General features: G+C 40.7%; 1 protein-coding gene across 8 annotated transcripts in view; it reads right to left on the bottom strand.

Annotated features, from left to right (window-relative positions):
- The window catches only part of STX8 (syntaxin 8), a 201,449-nt gene that overhangs the window by 166,924 nt on the left and 13,177 nt on the right, over positions 1-21,348 (bottom strand). For all 8 annotated transcript variants that reach the window (XR_014079138.1, XM_081578362.1, XM_081578363.1 and 5 more), the window contains exons 3-4: positions 16,866-16,960; positions 7,469-7,579 (exon numbers count right to left, since the gene is read on the bottom strand). Coding sequence is in view for 7 of the 8 variants with exons in the window: in XM_081578362.1 (XP_081434488.1) it covers positions 7,469-7,579; positions 16,866-16,960 (206 nt within the window). In the remaining variant the exon portion in view is untranslated. The remainder of the gene's footprint in view (positions 1-7,468; positions 7,580-16,865; positions 16,961-21,348) is intronic.

Genomic DNA, 21,348 nt, shown 5'->3' with positions numbered 1-21,348 from the left:
TTCTCCAATGTGTGAAAGTGAAGTCGGTTGGTCGTGTCCGACTCTTAGCGACCCCATGGACTGCAGCCTACCAGGCTCCTCCGTCCATGGGATTCTGCAGGCAAGAGTATTGGAGTGGGGTGCCATTGCCTTCAGTGAGGTAGAGACAAGCAATGTGTTGCCACAAGTCCCATTTCATTTTCTTGTGAGTCTAGACAAAGACTACATTTCCCAGCCTCTCTTGAAGGCAGACTGGAACCATATGACTGGTTACAGCCAATGGGATGCTACATATGACACGTAGGGGACAGCATATAAGAGGGATGTGAGACCTCTATACCTTCTCTCTTCTCCTCTCACAGTGAACATGGAGGTCTTGTGTGAAAACAGCACAGCTGTAAGATGGGAAAACCTGCATCACCATTTGAAGGGAGCTGTCTCAGAGAACCACCAAATTTTATGAGGCAGGCAAAAAAACTTTTTCATCTGGTAATCCTGTGAGTGATTTCATCCTGGAATGTGAAGTCAAGTGGGCCTTAGGAAGCGTCACTACGAACAAAGCTAGTGGAGGTGATGGAGTTCCAGTTGAGCTATTTCAAATCCTAAAAGATGATGCTGTGAAAGTGCTAAACTCAATATGTCAGCAAATTTGGAAAACTCAGCAGTGGCCACAGGACTGGAAAAGGTTCGTTTTCATTCCAATCCCAAAGAAAGGCAATGCCAAAGAATGCTCAAACTACCGCACAATTGCACTCATCTCACACGCTAGTAAAGTAATGCTTAAAATTCTCCAAGCCAGGCTTCAACAGTACGTGAACCGTGAACTTTCAGATGTTCAAGCTGGTTTTAGAAAAGGCAGAGGAACCAGAGATCAAATTGCCAACATCTGATGGATCATCGAGAAAGCAAGAGAGTACCAGAAAAACATCTATTTCTGCTTCATTGACTATGCCAAAGCCTTTGACTGTGTGGATCACAATGAACTGTGGAAAATCCTGAAAAAGATGGGAATACCAGACCACCTGACCTGCCTCTTGAGAAACCTGTATGCAGGTCAGGAAGCAACAGTTAGAACTGGACATGGAACAACAGACTGGTTCCAAATAGGAAAAGGAGTAAGTCAAGGCTGTATATTGTCACCCTGCTTATTTAACTTCTATGCAGAGTACATCATGAGAAACGCTGGGCTGGAGGAAGCATAAGCTGGAATCAAGATTGCCAGGAGAAATATCAATAACCTCAGATATGCAGATGACACCACCCTTATGGCAGAAAGTGAAGAAGATCTCAAGAGCTTCTTGATGAAAGTGAAAGAGAAGAGTGAAAAAGTTGGCTTAAAGCTCAACATTCAGAAAACTAAGATCATGGCATCCGGTCCCATCACTTCATGGCAGACAGATGGGGAAACAGTGGAAACAGTGTCAGATTTTATTTTTCTGGGCTCCAAAATCACTGCAGACGGTGACTGCAGCCATGAAATTAAAAGACGCTTACTCCTTGGAAGGAAAGTTATGACCAACCTAGACAGCATATTAAAAAGCAAAGACATTACTTTGCCAACAAAGGTCCATCTAGTCAAGGCTATGGTTTTTCCAGTGGTCATGTATGGATGTGAGAGTTGGACTATAAAGAATGCTGAGTGCCGAAGAATTGATGCTTTTGAACTGTGGTGTTGGAGAAGACTCTTGAGAGTCCCTTGGACTGCAAGAAGATCCAACCAGTCCATCCTAAAGGAGATCAGTCCTGGGTGTTCATTGGAAGGACTGATGTTGAAGCTGAAACTCCAATACTTTGGCCAACTGATGCGAAGAGCTGACTCATTGGAAAAGACCCTGATGCTGGGAAAGATTGATGGCAGGAGGAGAAGGGGACGACAGAGGATGAGATGGCTGGATGGCATCACTGACTCAATGGACATGGGTTTGGGTGGACTTAGGGAGTTGGTGATGGACAGGGCAGCCTGGCGTGCTGCGGTTCATGGGGTCGCAAAGAGTCGGACACAACTGAGCAACTGAACTGAACTGAATCCTGTAAGGGTCCCAGATTTTTTTTACAGAACCCATGCTATCCTATTCTGACTCAGTCAACCTTTCAATCAGCAGAAATCTGCTGAGCGCCTACTATATGCCAAAATCTGCTAAGTATCTATAAAAGATACAGGAAAAACAAAGACTTTCATTAAGTGAGCAAGTATCTATTAAGCATTGTGCTAGGTTTTGGTCCCCATCCTCAAGGTATTTAAAATTTAGATGCAGAAACAAAATATACATTTGCAAAATAAATATTAAACCACATGACTTTCCTAGCTAAATCATTTCCCCACTAATACTTCCTCAAAGCACAATATATTTTTCTTAACTTATTTTACTTATTTGAACGAATCTTTAACTCACGTCTGTCTCTCTCACTGAACTGTAGAGAGCTCAAAGGCAAAATCTAGATATTTTTTGTTGTTTAGAGCCTTATACCACCACACTCCCTTGACCAGTGCTTGGCACGTTGTAGGCACTCAAAAATTTTCTATTTACCACACTTTTTTACTCTAAGTTGTTTTCATTAAGTTACTGGAGATATTTAATATTCTTAACTGCACTTAATACCACCTTGGTTCAACTATTCTTGGGTTCACCGAAGTACAGAGAAAAGCATATCTTTACTGATTTTAGCACATCCTTTACATGTCAGATGACCTAAGAAGTTAGTGTATTTCTGGGACATAAATAAAAGAGATAAATAATTATGGCTTATCCATTGTCTCGCAGGTAATGATGCAGGTGTTTATTCCTTGGCCATTTCCTACTTCTGGAAGAGTAGGCTGGTCATGTGTTCATAACTTCAAGCAATAGTATAAATTAACAGATTTTAGGAAATCTCAATACTATCAAATAGAAATCATCCTTCTTATAAACCAAGTTTTAAATTGAAAGAAAACATTCAATGATCTAAAATGGTAGAGGGGGAACACTTTTAATGGAATATTCAATGTCGATTTTTCCTCTGTCTCCCTTGGCTGCCAATATAGTGCTATGAAATATAAATTCGAAGGATCATACTTTTTTAAAAAAAATCAGCTCCAAGAAAAAGTAAATATATGAAATTAAGTGTAAAGTTTACACTCTAAGAAAATGTGAATATTTCATTATCATCTTCTATTCTTTGATTTTAGCAGTTGGTCTGCTTGTTAATATAGCACTCCTGACCCATAACTACCATCTCAACCTCTAAATAACTTCCTATTTCCTATAATCCTCCATAGAGTTGGTGGTGTGAAGATTAAAGCTTAGCCAATTAGCCACCCACTACAGCCTAGTTAATCACATAATCTCTGAGATGCTCAGGGAGCAGTGGAGTATGCAATGATTTTTTTTCTCTCTCTTTACAAAGATTTAACTAATTGTGAGACTTAGTGATGCTCTCGAATAGAAAGGGCAGTTGGGTTTTCAATCAGAAGCTGTGTCACTGCTTTATAAAGTTAGGGCTTATCTTCTTCTAAGAGACATTGTTACACAGAGACTTCTTTAACAAGTTTCCAAACACCCTCAATTAGCCAACCATTGCTTATTTAGACCTGAGTCTCACATCAAGGCTTACTGCGTGAGAATAATGATCAGTAATCCATAAGGTAAAAACTCAGATTCCGTCACATGACAGCTACACATTCAATTATGGGATTGCGACACTCGTGTCTGTTTAAGGGAAGTGCTAATCTGAACTGAAGTTTGACGATACTCTCCTCTCCTTAATAAGGCCACATATGAGGAGGAAGAGAAAAGAGGAGGAAAGGGAGGGGAGAAGGACCCCAGGAAATGAGGGATGGGGAAGAGAAAGACAGAGTGCAAAGGTTTGGGGTGAGAGAGGAGGAGGACACTGAGCAAACAGGAGAGGAAGACGGAAGAGCTCAGGACAGAGAGGCTCAACCAGTTCTCAGGGAGTCCTGGCTAGGTCAGCTCTTGCAATGCTGCTGCCAGTTATTATGGGGCTTTGAACACCCAATGAGCAGATCACCGCCGGTTCTCCAACAGTACATGCTTGGTGATAGTCTAGCATGAGTGACAAAAGGTGCCAGAGAGAGTAGGTCCAGAACATTTTCAGGTTCTGGTGAGGCTTTCTGACGCCAGTGAGTCGTGACCTAAAGGAAAGACATGAGCCACCCACCTGTCTATCCCCCTAGTGACGGCAATCCACGTTGATATCAAGAATGACAGAAGCCATCAAAAATGCTGGAGGAATCCAGAGATTAGAGAAGCAACCAAAGATGTTGAAGGAGCCCAGAACTAGGAACGGACCTACAGGAGGACTGAAGAAACCTCTGTGAGTCACTGGAGACATCAGAGCAGGGGGGACAATGAGGTTTCTCCAGGGACAGAGCTGAGAGGTCCCTGATGAGGTCTCAGAAATGACTGGACAGCCAGGAGGCAGGAGAGCAAAGTTGAACCCGGAACCCAAACTGGTCACCTCTACAACTGAATTCAGACCCTCAGAAGGACAGATCCAAGCAAAAGAGTTATTCAGGTATGGGAAGCTGGGGGAGGAAGTGGGAATTCAGGGGTGTTAGTCACTCAGTCGTGTCTGACTCTGCAATCCCCATGGACTGTAATCCGCCAGGCTCTTCTGTCCATGGAATTCTCCACGCAAGAATACTGGAGTGGGGTGCCATTTCCTTCTCCAAGGGATCTTCCCGACCCAGAGATTCGGGGGGTGGGAAAAAAAGGCAAAAATAACACTCAGGTATGGGCAGGTGAGTGAAACCAAAGACTGGAAACTCTGGCCTCAAATCTGAGACAATCTACTTCCAGCAACCTACCTGACCTTAACCAGTGCTGAGTATTAGTGTTCATGTACTCACTCACCCGCACATGTACTATCAAACTCTGAAACTGATTAGCCTTAGGATCTAGTGCAACTTACTTGACCCCTCTGTGCCTCAGTTTCTCTTCTATAAGGTGGGATGTTATAAAGATTTCCTAAGCATAGGCACCTATAGCTTGGCACAGGGCCTGGCATGGAGAAAACATTCAGCAGATGGTACTATCAGTGCTCATCAGACCCCATGAGGGAAAGAAATGGTTTCAGTGGTTTCTAACTGTTCTCACCCCCACTGGAGCTCCCACCCAGACTACTCACTCATTCAGGTTCTGCAAGTATATTGTCCGGACACTTTCTTTTTCTTAAAAAAAATTTTTTTTATAAGCCTTGTGGGTGACTGAGTGCCATAATTAAGAACAAGTGACATAAAGCAGTATTTGAGCTGGAAAGGGCATTCAAACCAGACTGAGGATCTTGTTAAAATACAGATTCCACTCAGGAGGGCAGAGATGGGGTCTGAGACCCTGCGTTTCTAACAGGCACCCGGGTGATGCTGACCCGACTCACGAGCAAATAGTGCTTTAAAGAGCAAAGAAAGATTATCACAGGAGAGAAGAGGGGTGACCAAAAACAAAAAAAAGAGAAGGAGGTGACAAGTAATAAAAGAAATTCTTATATACTGAGATTTAGGGAAGTCATTCTGGCCTACAGATTTTCATGGGGGAGGAAAGAGATGAGTTAACTTGAATTTTATGCTAAAACAGCCTGTTTGTGGCTGATCTAACACCCATTGTACATCTGCTCTAATTAGTAAAGAAAAGGGCACAGTGACCTGAAGTAAAGAATGTCCATGTTAAAAATAAAGATGCAATGCCCCTCTTCCTGGGATGCCAGTGACGGTCCTCCTTTGAGGATAAGCGACTCCCTTCCCAGGTGCCAAGGCCATGCTGACTCCCTGTGTATGTTCTGGTCTGTTGTTTTTTCTTTTTAAACCTTGAAAAAAATGTATCGCTGACTCGTTCAGTGTTCTTTGTTCTTGCAAGATATAAAACTGTGCTAAAAAAAAAAAAACCTGCTTCTCTGGACAGTTTCTCAGAGTAACCTGGGAAGCTGGCTTTGGGGCTAATCCTCAGCTTGGCTCAAATGAAACTTTTTTACTCTTATTACTGTTTATTATTTTCATCAACAAGAGAGAGAGGAACCAAAAATCAACCATACCTTCCCTCACCCCACCCCACCCCACAAAGACCTAAGGCCTAAACCGGCCTCTCGACGTCATTAAATGACAGTGAAGAGAAGCAGAACCTGACACACGGAAGGCTCTCACCACACAGTCACCTCCACGACAGAGGAGGAAGATTTCCACGTCTTCTCCTCCCACCATCACCTCTCTCTACCGGGCCCTTCCTCGCCTAGGAAACTTCCTCCCTCACCATGATACTTTGAGTTCGTTTCTGAACTTCAAGGTAAAGGCCCATGTCCGCAGATGGTACTCTCTCCTCACCTTGCAAGACCCCCCCTCGCTCACGGGTTCTTTTTCACCAACCCTGAATCACCGCTTTCATCCTCAAACTTTTACTCCTGCATCTGCCCGAGAAGGCTCAGGCACCACGACGGATCATCCCCGCTCACTGGAGGCCTCCCCGTCCATTTACAAACCCTGCCCAGCACCCATCCTTCCCTAACTTTAGGCCTTAGGTCAAAGAAACAACTCTAAGATTTCCTCTAGCTTCCTGGAATTTCATCACTTCCTCTCTACAAACCTTGAATCCCAAGCTCCTGAGAAGACGGGGACAGACAAGCTGCTGCTCCATCCTCTTCAGGTCACCCTCCAGCAGTGGTTCTCCAGCCTCTGACTGCAGACCAGAGTCACCTGGGACCACTCTAGGACCACGCCCTCCACGCCCCGCCCCCCATTAAAAAGAAAAAAAAAAACAACCAAACCATTGCCCTTGGGAAGCCATATTATACCTAACCAGGAACAACCTGCTGCCCCCACAATGAAGACCCCATCCCTCGTGGGGAAGGCGGGGAGAGGCAGGTTTCATCTTGATCTCATTTGTGATGGGTCCCTTAATGCGGTGAAGGGGGTTCTAGGGACAGCCGGGGAGGCCAGTTCTAAAGATGTCACAGTTCATACTTTATTAACCTCAACCCAGAAAGCTCGACCCCTCCTCTGTCTGAGTCTTCCACCGGAGTCGGGTGCAGAGCAGCCAACAAACTCCGTGGAGTCTGAATCACGCTCTGGCAAAGATCAAAGAAGCCAAGGGCCCCCACTCCTCTAGTCCTATGAGCCGTGGACTACACAGCCTTTAGGACACATTTCTACAAGTCAATTAAAAAAAAAATCATTTTCCAACACAGGTAAGAACATGACGTCCAGAGTTTAAAAGGCAGCTAACACAGCAAAAGCTCAACCAGGGAATGAAGAGACATTTTCTGACTTCGTCTGTATTCTATCCAAATAACCATCTTCCGAAATGAGATTCAGCTGAGTGTATCTGGTTTACTCAAACCCAGAAATTTAATGAAAACCATACTGAACAGAAAACGACAGTCAAGCACTACAAATGAACAGACAGGATGTATTTTACCAGATAAAGAAATTAAGCCCTTTGGGAAACAACTGCAATCGCTGCAAGTTTCACCCGCTGCTTAATCCCTGTAAAGGAAAGCATCATACCTGATAAGATCGGGTTCTGCACCCTCGTTCTTAAAGGAGGCCAGAAGTAGTCTCTCTCGAGTTACAAGATCATCCAAGAGGTTCTGTCTTCGGTCTCCTTCGAGCTGTGTTCTGCAGGCGACTCGTTAAGGTCCAAGAGTAAGTGAATTACCTCATTTGATCTATTACATTATTAACTGAGCTCTCCAAGTCAGAGGGGACTGTTACAGACTTGGATCAACCCTACCCTGAAGAGGCCTGAGCCAGCGCTCTCCTGCTCTCATCTCAGCCTTCACTGACCCTTCCAGTAAAGGACCCAGACAGAACCATCGCAGAGGACTTAAAAACAATGAACCAGACCCACCATGTGAGATCTGAGAAATACAGTTGGTAAATACGATTTTCCTCCCAGTGGCCAACCCTGAAATGTTCTTCTCAACAGCGCACTGTGACTCAGGGAATCCCTAGGTTCTGAGTGCCAGTCACAGTGGTCAAGGGTTTTTCCTAGACATTAATACCTAAGATACTCTATTAAAAAGGAAAAAAAGAAAAAAAAAAAAAGCTTTCTTTGTTGCCCTTTTCTTTCACATTATTAACACCTATTAATGCACCTGCAATATGTTGTAAAGTGCTACTTTATACAGCAGATTTGCTCTTAAAAAAGCTGTTACCATCAGCTCACTAAATACTTTGCATGATCTTTAATAATTCTAAACAAAATTACAAAGAAATAACCATATTTTAATGTGTTAATCTATGATCTGTGCTAGACTAGGGATCCAAAAGCCTACCAGTTCTGTTTTGATCATTATCCATGGTCTTGACCAATTACTTCAGTGTTTTGGATCTGTTTCTTCAGATGTCCCCCAGGTAATCTCTCATACCTTTTCCAATACAACTCATGGCCATGGTTTTCCCAGTTCCAGTTAAAAAGTGGGACTACTGCTTTGGATTTATGGATTTACAGACACTTCTCCTTTCGAGAGGGATATTAAATCCTGCATTTAGGCCCCAAAAGTTTGAGAACTTGGCAGAATATAGTAGTTTTCCCTGGGTGGGAAAACCATGGCCCAATGAATCTACTTTTGTTGATAATTTTGAATAGAAAGAGCTGGATAGCTAGCAAAAAAAGCAAATAAACCCATAAAAAAATGTTCCCCGGTAACAGATATTAGTTAGAAAAATCATAAATCCCCCCTAAACCAATGTAACTAAGCCAGTGTTATTGACTCTGGACATTTATAAAATAATAATGGATACATTCAACATTCCAGAATGCCCCGATTTCCTGAGAAAAATGACTACTATGGCTTTTCCATCTCCTACTTGACTACGGTCACTAAGAACCCATCTTGCAAATAGTGAAGCAGCAACTGTAACTAAGAAACAGTGAGCAAGTCCTTCCTCTGTACTAATAAAAGGGCCAAATGTTAGCCTTCTGATCAGTGCAACATCAAAAATAAATACCAGTGTGTTTCAAATCAGTGGTAAATTGTCAATAAAGCAGAAGGAGCCCCTGGGGAGGGGAAGAGGGGTGGGCGGGGAGAAGGGATAGAAGCTATGACATAAATTATACGGACAAAACAGGAATTTTAATTGTGGAAATTACTAATTATATCACAGTGCTGATTAGCCTTGTCTTCCATTCTATGCTCAACCTACTCTGGCAACCTGTGGTTTTGCTGGGATTTCAGTTATCCAATCCTCCAAATGAGCATAAACTCAACGATAATCCAATATTACAATTAAGCAGATTACAGATCTGACTGGCTCAGGGGTTTAAACATAAGAAAGAAAATTACAGAAGTATCATTAGAAAACGCCTTTGGAGAATTTTCTAATACTCTAGAGTAAGGAAAATCTTCCTAGTCAAGAATGTCAACCCAGAGGTCATGAAGGAAACTATAAATCTGTATAAAAATTTTAACTATCTGCAAAATAAAAGTACAAGTGGCAAATTAATAGCGGCAAATTTTAAAACAGCAAAGGATATAACAAGGCATTGGGAAAAAAATATAAGAATTATGCTAATGAACTGAAAAAAATGCAGTTTTACATTAGTGAAAGAAAAGCAAATTGAAACATACTGTCATTTTTGCCAGCCAGATAAGAAACCATGACAGAAGGCTCTGGAAAGGGCTGAGGAACCAAGCACTCTCAGACAACCTAGGTGGGAATGGAGATGGGTTCAACCAGTTGCCAGACTGTCTTCTACATACCTAACGAAATTTAAAAGGCACTTTCTTTTAACAGGAATTTCTCCTACAGATACATTCACAAGACTATACAAAGATGTAGGAGCAGGGAATTCCCTAGGGGTCCAGTGGCTAGGACTCCGCACTTCCACTGCCCCAAGGTCTGGGTTCAATCCCTGGTTGGGGAACTAAGATCCCACAAGCCACCACTTAGTGCAGCCAAAAAAAAAAAAGATGTTCACTGCTGCAGCATTATTTATAACAGCCAAATACTGGAAACATTCTAAGGTCTGTCAATAAGGAAATAGCACACCTCGACAATGGCACGTTTTGTAGCCCCCTTCCCCCAAAACAGAGAGAATAGGACAGCCCCGTATGTATCGATGATAATGAAAATTAACATTCATAAGCACTTTCTAAGTGCTACATAAATTATTTGATATGGAACAATCTCCAACATCAAGTGTTAGACAAAAACAAAAAGCAGCAAAGAGCTAAATAGTGAATAGTACGCTCCCACTGCATGCATTAAAAACATATGTTGGTATATACACAGAAAATTTCTCAAAGGATATAGAAACAATTGCCTCTAAGGAAAGGGAACCAGGGACTCAGGGTGTAAGGGAGACTTCCTATCTACTGGGAATTGTTTTGGACTGTTTGACTCGATTGAATGCTAACTAACAAAAAGTTTCAGAACGAAACATATGATATGATCCTTCTGTAGTCAAGAGCATTTTATATTTACATGTACACATCTCTGTTCATGCCTAGAAAAGCCTGTGATAATAGGAACCAACCACCAAAACTGTTAACTGTGGAAGAATGAACAGGATGGGCATGCGGAAGTGAGAGAAAAGAGTCACTGGTAAAAACTAACAACAGAAAATGTATAGGTAGAGGGACTTCCTCGTGATTCCTGTGGCTCAGAATCTGCCTTGCAATACAGGGGATTCAGGATTGAGCCCCGGTTGGGAAATTAAGATCCCACATGCTGGAACTACTGAAGCCTGTGTGCTGAGCCCACGGACCAAAACCAAGATCCAACAGAGCCAAATGATATTTTTTTTTTTTTTTAAAAAAAGGAAACTGACAGGTAGAAAGTATCTTTTATAGAAAAAGTAAAGGCAAGTTTTTAAAATTCAGCATACACTGAGTTTAAACTATTAATTAACCAACAAGGGGCATCAATTTTAAGAGCAGTAAAATTTGGTGATTATGTTTTGAAGAGAAGGAGTAACTGGAGGACAGAATCACAGACAGTTGATGCTGGGACAGGTAAATCGAATCTCTTGTTCACCCAACCAGAAACCATGGCAACAGTGGGTGAGAGCCCAGCTCTTTCTCACCACCTCGCGTGGGGCTTCTCTACCCTGAGGCCCCCAGTACTGCTCACTTAACTTTGCTGCTTCTTAGCATCCTGTTAATAACAATACTGATAATATTAATTCAGAATATTCCAGAGACTCCCCGTAAATCTGGAACACCTGGAAAACTAACCAATCAGGAACACTCTACCTCCTGGTTTTGTTTTTAATCAATTGAGAGAGCAAAGCATAAGGAGATGGGGATAGAGGCAGCTGAAGGGAATAAAAAGATGCACAGCCCTTCTGCATAGCACACTCACTATAATGGAAGTTGTTGCTAACGAGAGGTCAGAGAATCATCTAGAAGGTAATGACACTCCATGGATATGGGCTCATGGTAGCTGCGGGGAGCGAGCACAGGGTAAGGAAGGACAAGTAGAAAAGAGGGCAGATGGTCAGAGGCCAGTGCTGGGACCTCCTCTTCCATCAACTTGGTGAATAACCAAGGAGGGAGATCACTGAACAGACAAGGAAACAGATCTAACCACCATAGTACTCTGTCATTGGCCAGGCTGAATTTACATGTAATCATAACCAGTTCATGCGAGGTTGCAGATGAAACTAGAGCCTGATTTTGCATCACTGTGCTTCAGAGTCCAGCTTCTCTGCTATACCCTGGGAGGCACTTCCAACCTAGGACGGAGAGGGGTGAAGATGGGGCTGGACCCAGGGAACACCCCATTCCCTCCCCCACTTCCAGCTCCTGAAGTTTCTCCTTATTGGTAGAAAGCATAAGAACTTAAGCAAGTCTTCTGTGCAAATTAATTGCTTTGGAGAAGGATAATTACTCTCAGAGCAACAAGAAGAATTGCACAGAGACAGTTTAAGGTCCCAGAGGCCAGAAGATTTTTCTGGCTCACATAGCACTTCAACTCTTTCATTTTTATTAATTATTTGCTTTTAGGGGGAGTCCTTGGTGGCTCAGATGGTAAGGAATCTGCCTGTAATGCAGGAGACCTGAGTTCAATCCCTGAGACGGGAAGATCCTCCAAAGTTAACAAACTCTACTGAGTGTCTATTATGGACCAGCCCAGGTGCCTACCTTCCTCAAAGCACTGATTACATTTTGCAAGTAGTATTTTAATACCATCATTATCTGCATGCCTGGATGTACCCTTCTTATGTGTTATAAACTCCATAAAAGGGTACCTGTAAATTCTCCACATTCGCTGTAATTTTAACAGTGATAAAATGGTAAGCACCTTCTAGGCATACAATTTAATCCTCCCAACAATGCTTTCAGCTGGATGTACTTCATCCTTTTTTCACATATTAAGAAAACAAGGTACAACGAAGTTAAGTAACTTGCCCTCAAAGAGTTGAAAACTTTTATTCAACACCAACGATTATGGGGGAACTTGTCCTGCGAGATGCTTTAAATATAGCATTTTCTTCAACTTTCACAACAGCCTGCAAAGCAAGTCTGATTATTCCTACTCTGTAGATAATGAAACTGAGGTCAAGAAAGGCCACATTGCTCTCTGGCCTTGAGGCAGTGGTGGAGCTGGTCTTCTATCTCAGTTCTGTTTGCCACCAAAGCCAATGTTGTTCCCAGTTTTCCAACAGAGCCCAGACTTGGGGGTTTCATGGAGCAGAAGTATTTCCAAACAAACCGTGGGGGTGGGGAGGGGGGATTTATATAGGCCGATTATACATGTTGCCATCTATGTGGACATTCCAAAAACCACAACAGACAAAACTCTCACCTGCTTTTACTACCATGGTGAAAAAGCCAAGATGTTAACACTCGAAACCAGAGAGAACCACGTAACAGACTATAAATCAGAAAATTCCTACTGAAATAAAAATGACCTTGTCCTTAATTTTCTCACAATAGCAGACACCAGTGAAAACTGTCATGGCCGGGTGCAGTGTTTTAGAACCACTTCCTCACTACTGGGGCACGCAGGGGCTATTCTTAAAACCCATCCAGTGAGCTCCTCCACACCTACATGTATCCAGGTATCCAGGTTTGTTAAACGGGGCATCTCTCCAGCCAGCTACCTGTCTACTCATCTTTCTTCCCCAAAAAACAAAGTGGAACAGGATTATGTATCCATTTTTTTTAAAGATTATTTTTTCTATGTGGACCATTTTTTAAAGCCTTTATTGAATTTGTTACAATACTGCTTCTTTTTTTTCTTACTTTTATTGGCTGCAAGACATGTGGGATCTTAGGGTTTGAACCTGCATACCCACTATTAGACGGCAAAATCTTAACCACTGGACTGCCAGGAAAGTCCCACTATTTATTGATTCTTAAAAATTATTTCTCCAGGACTTCTCACAAGAGACCAAAATAGCTTTTGATACTGAACTCCTTTGTAAAGTGATTTTCTAAAAATTCTTTTCAAAGTACTAAAAGTGCTGCCTTTGAAAAACCCAACAAAAAGACAAGCTTCATGTAAAACTAATTCTAAGAATAACCTTAGTGCTACCTGAAATTGCCTATGCGACCTCCTGTTGCACATAGCTTTTCTCAACTGGTGATACCATTATAACCACTGTCTCCAAGAAGCACTGTGAATAGAAGTTAATGCTTTTCAGCAATTTTCAACTCTCTGGCTGCAGGACTTTGGATTATGAATTGCAAGCTAACTGATTCGAAAGCACGCCACTTTCATTTTAATTTCACATTTATTCTTGCCAGAGAAAAATACTTTTTCAAGAAAGAGCAGTAACATCTTATGCCTAAACTCCCAGAATTTAATTGTTTGGAAGGCATTTTCATAGCACTTATCTTTCTGGCAACTCCTAGTGTTCCTTGGAAAACTTCACGAATGCAGAGAGGCATAAATTTCTTAAGTCAGGTACCAGAAACTCTCGACTGCCCGACACAGTAAGGAAACGTGGTTTCCAAATATTCACATTAAAAAAGTCACCCCACATTAATTATGCCTCAAGAAAAAGGATTAAAAAGTCACTCTCTTGGCGATTTATGGACACACATTTTTCTAAGAATTACAACATCATAAAGTATACCTAATAAACCACAGTGAAGACTGTTTAATCTTTCTGATGATTAAGAAGGGTCTTGAGGATTTGCATTATAAACAAGATTTGTCTTGGCATTACAGCAACACGCCAAGTAATAGGGAATTCTCACTGAAGACAGGTCATGTGACAGTGGACTGTATTCTATCACTAAAGTAGAATTCAGCTTTTAAACAACTGGTTTTGGGTCCAGACAGCCCTGCATTGGAATCTTGGCTTTCCATTTCTCAGCGGTGGGGACTTAGGCAAGTGACTTAAGCTCTTAAAGATTCTTCTCCTGGGTGTGAAGAAAATTCCTCTGCTGGAATGCTGAAAGTAAAAGTTATTAATTTACATCAGTGACTTGAGGCACAAGCTGGCCTTGGCCTCAGTACCTTTTTTGTAAAGAAGGGAAAGAACCCACCCAAACAGTTTAATAATATGAGGCTACCAGGCCTGACAAATTGCTATCTGATACATCTTACATCTGGATGATAACTGCCCTAGAATTATCTCAGGTAAGTGCCATAGAATTATCTTAAATGTTTGGGAAGAGGAAAGTCAGGGAGAGGGAAGATGTGAGAAACAAGATAGTAATTAAACAGAGGCCTTAGTAATACAGAAGCTACCTCCTTCTTCCCGTTCTAAGAAAAGGTCTCCCTGAAAATCCAGAGGTTAATGAGTGCCCCCTGGTGGCTCAGTTAGTAAAGACTCTGCCTGCAATGCAGGAGACAAGGGTTGGAAAGGTCCCCTGGAGAAGGAAATGGCAACCCACTTTAGCATTCTTCCCTGGAGAATTCCATGGGCAGATTAGCCTAGCGGGCTACAGTCCATGGGGTCGCTAAGAGTGGGACACGACTGAGTGACTAACACTTTCACTTTCCCATAGGGCGAGTCTCTAAATTCCATCCCTAGTTTTGGTTGCTGTTCCAGTAGGAAGAGGCCCAGTTATTTAAAAACAAAACAGAATCTTCAAGAAAGTTCTTATATTCCAGTTGAGTGTTTGATTTCTCCTAGGAAAGTCTAAGTTATTCACATGATTGTCCTTAAATACTTCCATAATATATTTAATAACTCGGTTCGGTGTTTTTTTTAAATGACTGGTGCTTAATTCAGCAAATTCTGAGATCACCACAAAACCAGAGGCCACAAGATTTCAAACTATGGTTAGATTGCAAGAATTTAGAAGAACAAAGTCAATTATTACTGCAGTGTGCTTGGTACGCCTTATAATTAATAACTAGCAGAAATTATTAATAGAAGAAAGTAAAAGTTATTAATTTACATCTTCTTGCACCATAGGTTTAGCACAGAAATATTATAAGATATGCTATGTCTGGGGGGTTTCCCAGGTGGCGCTAGTGGTAAAGAATCCACCTGCAATCCAGGAGACATCAGAGACACAGGTTCAATCCCTGAGTTGGAAGATCCCCTGGAGGAGAGCATGGCAACCCACTCGAGTATTCTTGTCTGGAGAATTCCCATAGACAGAGGAGCCTGGTGGGCTACAGTTCACAGGGTTGCACAGATTTGGACACAATTAAAGCAACTTAGCACAGATTATAAGATGAGTAATAATCAGTTACCTATTAGCAAATACAGTTATTAATATTAAATTAGGAAATGATATTTAGCTATGTTTCTAATATACGATTTAGGTAACACTAAAATGAGTTTGCATACCTCAATCCCATGTGCAGACTTCCAAGCACTTGGTGGAGAAAACAGCTCTGCTAACTTGAAGTCAATATACTAAAACTTGTGGATTTGGATAAAATACAAATTCCTTACATAATAAACTAATTGGGCAGTAACAAATCATACCAGACAGAGGGTAAAGTTACAAACTGAACATATCCGAATGCTCTAAATGTGTTAAAAATAAGGCCTCAATTGTTCGCTGAAATTAAACTTTTATTTGAAACCTTACTGGGTAAATAACTGAATGCTAGAAACCATGCAACTATCTAAACCAACCTTTCTGGTGACATACAAGGATGATACTTGGAGAAAAATACATTTTTATAACATCTTCTATTGTTTTATCTAAAAAGCTACATTTTCACCATGCTTAAAATTGGGCAGTAACAACCCATTTCCTGAGATACCAAAGTCTGGGTCTTTGGTATGAACCATGGATAAAGGAAAGGGATGGTAAGAGAGGACCAGTTTGAGGTCAGTTGTAAACTCATATTTAAGGGATTAGTTTATGTAACAGGTCACATATATTTTCCTAAATTGATCAGACCATGAATTTCTAAAAAGACAAAAAGATTTTAATACTTGACATCGTTGGTAGGAAGTAGAGGTGATGTCACAACTGACTTCACACAGGTGCCTCCTACACCCCCACCTAAAAAACCTCCCAAACCAGAAGTACTGTCACTTCTAGAACCATAAGGTGAAGAAGTCACATCTCAATAACCTACATAATCGGGGAGGAAAAAAGTACGGTTTCTATTGGTACGGGTCTCTCGGAAAAGAAAAGGAATTGTTCAAAACTCTGGGAATTGCATTGAGCAGAATCGTGGCTCAAGAGCATCATAGAAGTTCTCCTGCTGGACTACTTTCACCACAGTCTAGACAGGTAGCAACGCGGGGCTCGGTGTAAACACAGTGCTAACAGAAAACATGAGCTGCCTGCACGGTCAAGGTTACACCCAACTAAGTAAGTTCTTGTGTGCGTCTTGCTTCGCCAGCATATTCACTGTAAAACATATAACGGACCCTTAAAATAGAAATCGAGATTATAGGCAATATTTTGGAAACCAGGTCTTCCTCAAGCTGTGGAAAAAATCTGGGTGGCCCAGATTCCTTCCTTTCTTAAAATAAGACTGCTTGTCCTCCCACTCTAGCAAGAGGTGGAAATGTTTACATGGATACATCTGATGTGTTGCCACAGCTCTTAGCAATAAGTCCTTCAAAAGGGCGATCTTTTCCTTCAGTTTCTGCAACAAAGCTCTGATTGTCACCGTAAGCTGAAAAGAAAAGAACACAGCCTAAGTATACTAGTCCAGAGGTGTGGAACCTCCTAAAAATATCATGTAAATGCTGCTTTACAAACTTATTCCATCAGAGGAAGGCTGGAAGAGACAGCAAGCCTCCCAATGATAACCTCAAGATTGAATGGAATCTTAATGGTTGCCTGGGCCAGCCACCCATCTAACACTTATACCCAATCCTATGACCTGACCAGGTGGTAAGTGGGTCCATCTATGAACCCTGACTTTTGCTCTCACAATCAGCTGAATTCTGGCCCTTGAACATCTACCTTTTGATCCTATTTGTCTACCAGGAGCCACACAGGAAATTGCACGTACCCCATCTTTGTTCACCAACAAAAACCCCACAGTTCCCTCACCCACACTGCAAAGAACAAGATGTCAAGTCCCATAGCCATTCTGGACAGTCTTCCCTAAACACACTGGTATCCTTACAACCCATTAAAAGTTTTATAGCAGCGTGGCCTTTCTTTACAAGAGGATTGTTAACCACATATGACTCTTTTTTCCAGGAGTGTGTGAATTTTCTCCAGTTCACAAACCCAGAGTCAATTTTTGTTTGTGACTCTAAGTGCTGCCTTAAAGGATGGTGAGGAGGTGGGGAGAAAGCCTCTCTGGAATTTAAAAATATGAAAAATAAAATCAACTCTGTAAAGTAAACATAGTCAACCACATATACAATCGGAGGTATGTTTAGAAAGACAGGATTGTCACAAGTTTCATTTGCTACCTTGTTAAAAGGAACGATTATACAACTGCAGTGGAAGCGGGGGCTCTCTCCTTAGATTAGCGGGGTCACACAAGGAAAACAAAGCAGAACAGCAGAGGCTGGCCAAGGACGACATACATCAAGCAACCCTCAAAGTGTCAGTAGCCAAGAAAAATCTAACCGTAACTGTTCTAATACCTCTGGGAACCACGGAAAAACCACCCACAATGTCTATGGGGAAACACCAAGGAAGGCAGATCCTTCCTCATTCAAGAAATAAAGAGCAAAACAGACAAACAAAAGAATAATGAACACACTCACACACATATCAGGTCTAAGAGTCTACAAAACTAAAGATCAGAAGCATTTAACAGATGAAAAAGTATGTAGCCATTAAAAAGTATGAATGACATCTAAATTTGTTAACATAGAAAGATTTCCATCGTAATTTATTAAAAGAAAAAGAAATCAAGTCATAAAATGCAATGTCACTCACATAGAGAAAAAACAACCCAGGAACTAAAGACATCAAAACATCAAGTGTGGTTATCTCTAAGTAGCAGGATTTCTTAATATTTTATAAGAAAACTATTATTTTCAGGAAAAAAACTTCTGTTATGAGAATTTAACAGAAGCTTTCCAAAGCATAGAAAAGGATGAAAGCCTAATTCACATTTTAAGCTAACACAACACTGGTAACAAGCACTGACAGGAGAGAAGAGAAAAAAAATAAGCCACTTGCCAATCTCCCCTAAGGATTATAAATGTAAAAGCCTTTAAAAAATATTAGCAAAGCAAATTCAGAATTACATTAAAAATGACAGTATGTCATCAACAAGCAGAATTTATCTGAGTAATTTAAAAATACTTTGATGTTAGAAGATCTAATAATACAGCTAATAGTATTAATAACTAAAGTTATTAGTAGTATTAATAACTAAAAACAGAATAAACATATGATTAATACAACACAGGGGAAATTAATTAAAAACATGACAAAACCAAGGAAAGAAAACTCAGAATGGGTCAGTGCTGCCTTAACTGCAATATTATTTAACTACAGTCTAGAGTTCTAACCAATGCAATAAGACAAGTTAAAGAAATACGTAAGGGCTGGAAAGAAGGAAATGAAATTATCATTATTTGCAGGTTAAAAATAGTCTATTTGGCAAAGTTAAGAGGATCAACTGAACAATGACTAGAAAAAGGTAAAGAATTCATGGTGGTGATCAATCACAAAATGAATTTAGGAATGCCCTGGATTTTTTCAAGTAGGAAGAACTCTTCTAAAACTTATTTTTAAACATCATTAACAATATCAACAAAATCTAAAACATATCTAGCACAGTGCCTGGCCTATAGTAACTGCAGGAAACACTGCTGAAGGAATGAGTGAAGGGAAAGAATCAACAATGCAAAAATGTAAATGCTCCCCAATTTAATCTATAAATATACTACACATCTATCCAAAATCCCATGTGCAGTGCTTTTATTAGAGAGGAGGTGGTAAATGAGGCACAGCACAAAATTCTTTTTAGTAAAGCTATGCAGGGCTTCCCTGGTGGCTCAGTGGTGAAGAGTCTGTCTGCCAATGCAGGTGACACGGGTTTGATTCCTGATCCGGGCAGATCCCACATGCCATACATGGAGCAACAAAGCCTGTGCACCAAAACTATTGAGCCTGTGCTCTAGAGCCTGGGAGCTGCAACTGCTAGAGCATCCTAGAGCCTGTGCTCCACAATAAGAGAAGCTACTGAAATGAGACGGCCACCTACCAAAACTAGACAGTAGCCCCCAACTCTCTGCAACTAGAGGAAAGCCTGTGTAGCAATGAAGACCCAGAACAGCACCTTCCCCTCAAAGTAAACAAAATAAGTAAGTAAAGCTATGCAAAACTGCTATTAGAAGAGGATAAATGAAGGGAAATATAGAAAGGTCAAGGGTATGTGTTACAAAGGGGGCCTTAAACAATCAGATGTTAAATCTTTATTAAAAAAAACTACAAGAGTATGATGCTAGCAGTTACCGATGGCTTCATTAGTGCAAAAGAACAGAAGGTCAAGAAACAGTGCAGTTGTGTAAAAATTCAGTAAATGAAATAGGAAACATTTCATACTTCGGTGGGGATTAATAATTTAGCAAATGGGGAAAAAATACAATACACAAAACAAATTTCAAATATTGTAAAGATTTCTGTGTTCTAAAAAAGATAAAAAAAAAAAAGAGAAGGAAAGTTTAAAGAAAATTTAGGTAATTAGACAAAGTATTTCTATTAATATAATTCGTGAGTATGAAAAGCCTTTCTAACTATTATCTCCCCTTCTCCTATAAGAAAAGGCCATGAATAAAAAGTGATAATTTCAAGTAAAATTTAAAAACAAGTATGTATATTTTTAAAAAGTCATTTATAAAATCAAAATCCAAATTAATAGAAAAAATATTTGTACCAAATGTGTCAGATCAAAGCTTAGTTAACAAACAGGTAAGAAACACTTGGAAATTAAGAAATAATAAGCTATGTTAAGAACATGTATAGGAATGTAACAGGCAATTCATAAAGGAAGAAATACAAACATCTAAAAAATATATGAAAAGATGCTCAATGGCATAAGTAACTTTTAAAAAGTATATTAAACTATTGTATACTTAACAGAGAAAGATTTTTTTAAAGTTAATCAGAACTGGTATAGACATGTGAATCTGAGACATTTTTTAAGTGCTTAAAATTTTATACAACCTAAATCCAGAAAGCCTACATTGAGGAATTTAATCTAACCTGGGCAATAATTCAGCCACATGGAAAACTCATTTTTATAATTCAGTTCAGTTGCTCAGTCGTGTCTGACTCTTTGCAACCCCATGGACTGCAGCATACCAGGCCTCCCTGTCCATCATCAACTCCCAGATCCTACTCAAACTCATATCGATTGAGTCGGTGATGCCATCCAACCATCTCATCCTCTGTCATCCCCTTCTCCTCCCCCCTTCAATCTTTCCCAGCATCAGGGTCTTTTCAAATAAGTCTGTTCCTTGCATCAGGTGGCCAAAGTATTGCAGTTTCAACTTCAACATCAGTCCTTCCAATGAATATTCAGGACTGATTTCCTTTAGGATTGACTGGTTGGATCTCCCTGCAGTCCAAGGGACTCTCAAGAGTCTTCTCCAACACCACAGTTCAAAAGCATCAATTCTTTGGTGCTCAGTTCTCTTTATAGTCCAACTCTCACATTCATACATGACTACTGGAAAAACCACAGCCTTGACTAGATGGACCTTTGTTGGTAAAGTAATGTCTCTGCTTTTTAGTACGCTGTCTAGGTTGGTCATAGCTTTTCTTCCAAAGAGCAAGCGTCTTTTAATTTCATGGCTGCAGTCACCATCTGCAGTGATTTTGGAGCCCCCCAAAATAAAGTTTCTCACTGTTTCCATTGTTGGCCCCTCTATTTGCCATGAAGTGATAGGACCAGATGCCATGATCTTCATTTTCTGAATGTTGAGTTTTAAGCCAACTTTTTCACTCTCCTCTTTCACTTTCATCAAGAGGCTCTTTAGTTCTTCTTTGCTTTCTGCCATAATGGTGGTGTCACCTGCGTATCTGAGGTTATTGATATTTGATATTTCTCACGGCAATCTTGATTCCAGCTTGTGCTTCATC

The sequence above is a fragment of the Giraffa tippelskirchi genome, chromosome 3 (genome assembly GCF_054371585.1).
Source record: "Giraffa tippelskirchi isolate mGirTip1 chromosome 3, T2T-mGirTip1v1.2.pri, whole genome shotgun sequence".
Lineage (NCBI taxonomy): Eukaryota > Metazoa > Chordata > Mammalia > Artiodactyla > Giraffidae > Giraffa > Giraffa tippelskirchi.
Note: the sequence above shows the minus strand (reverse complement) of the source record. Positions and strands in the feature narration are given on the sequence as shown.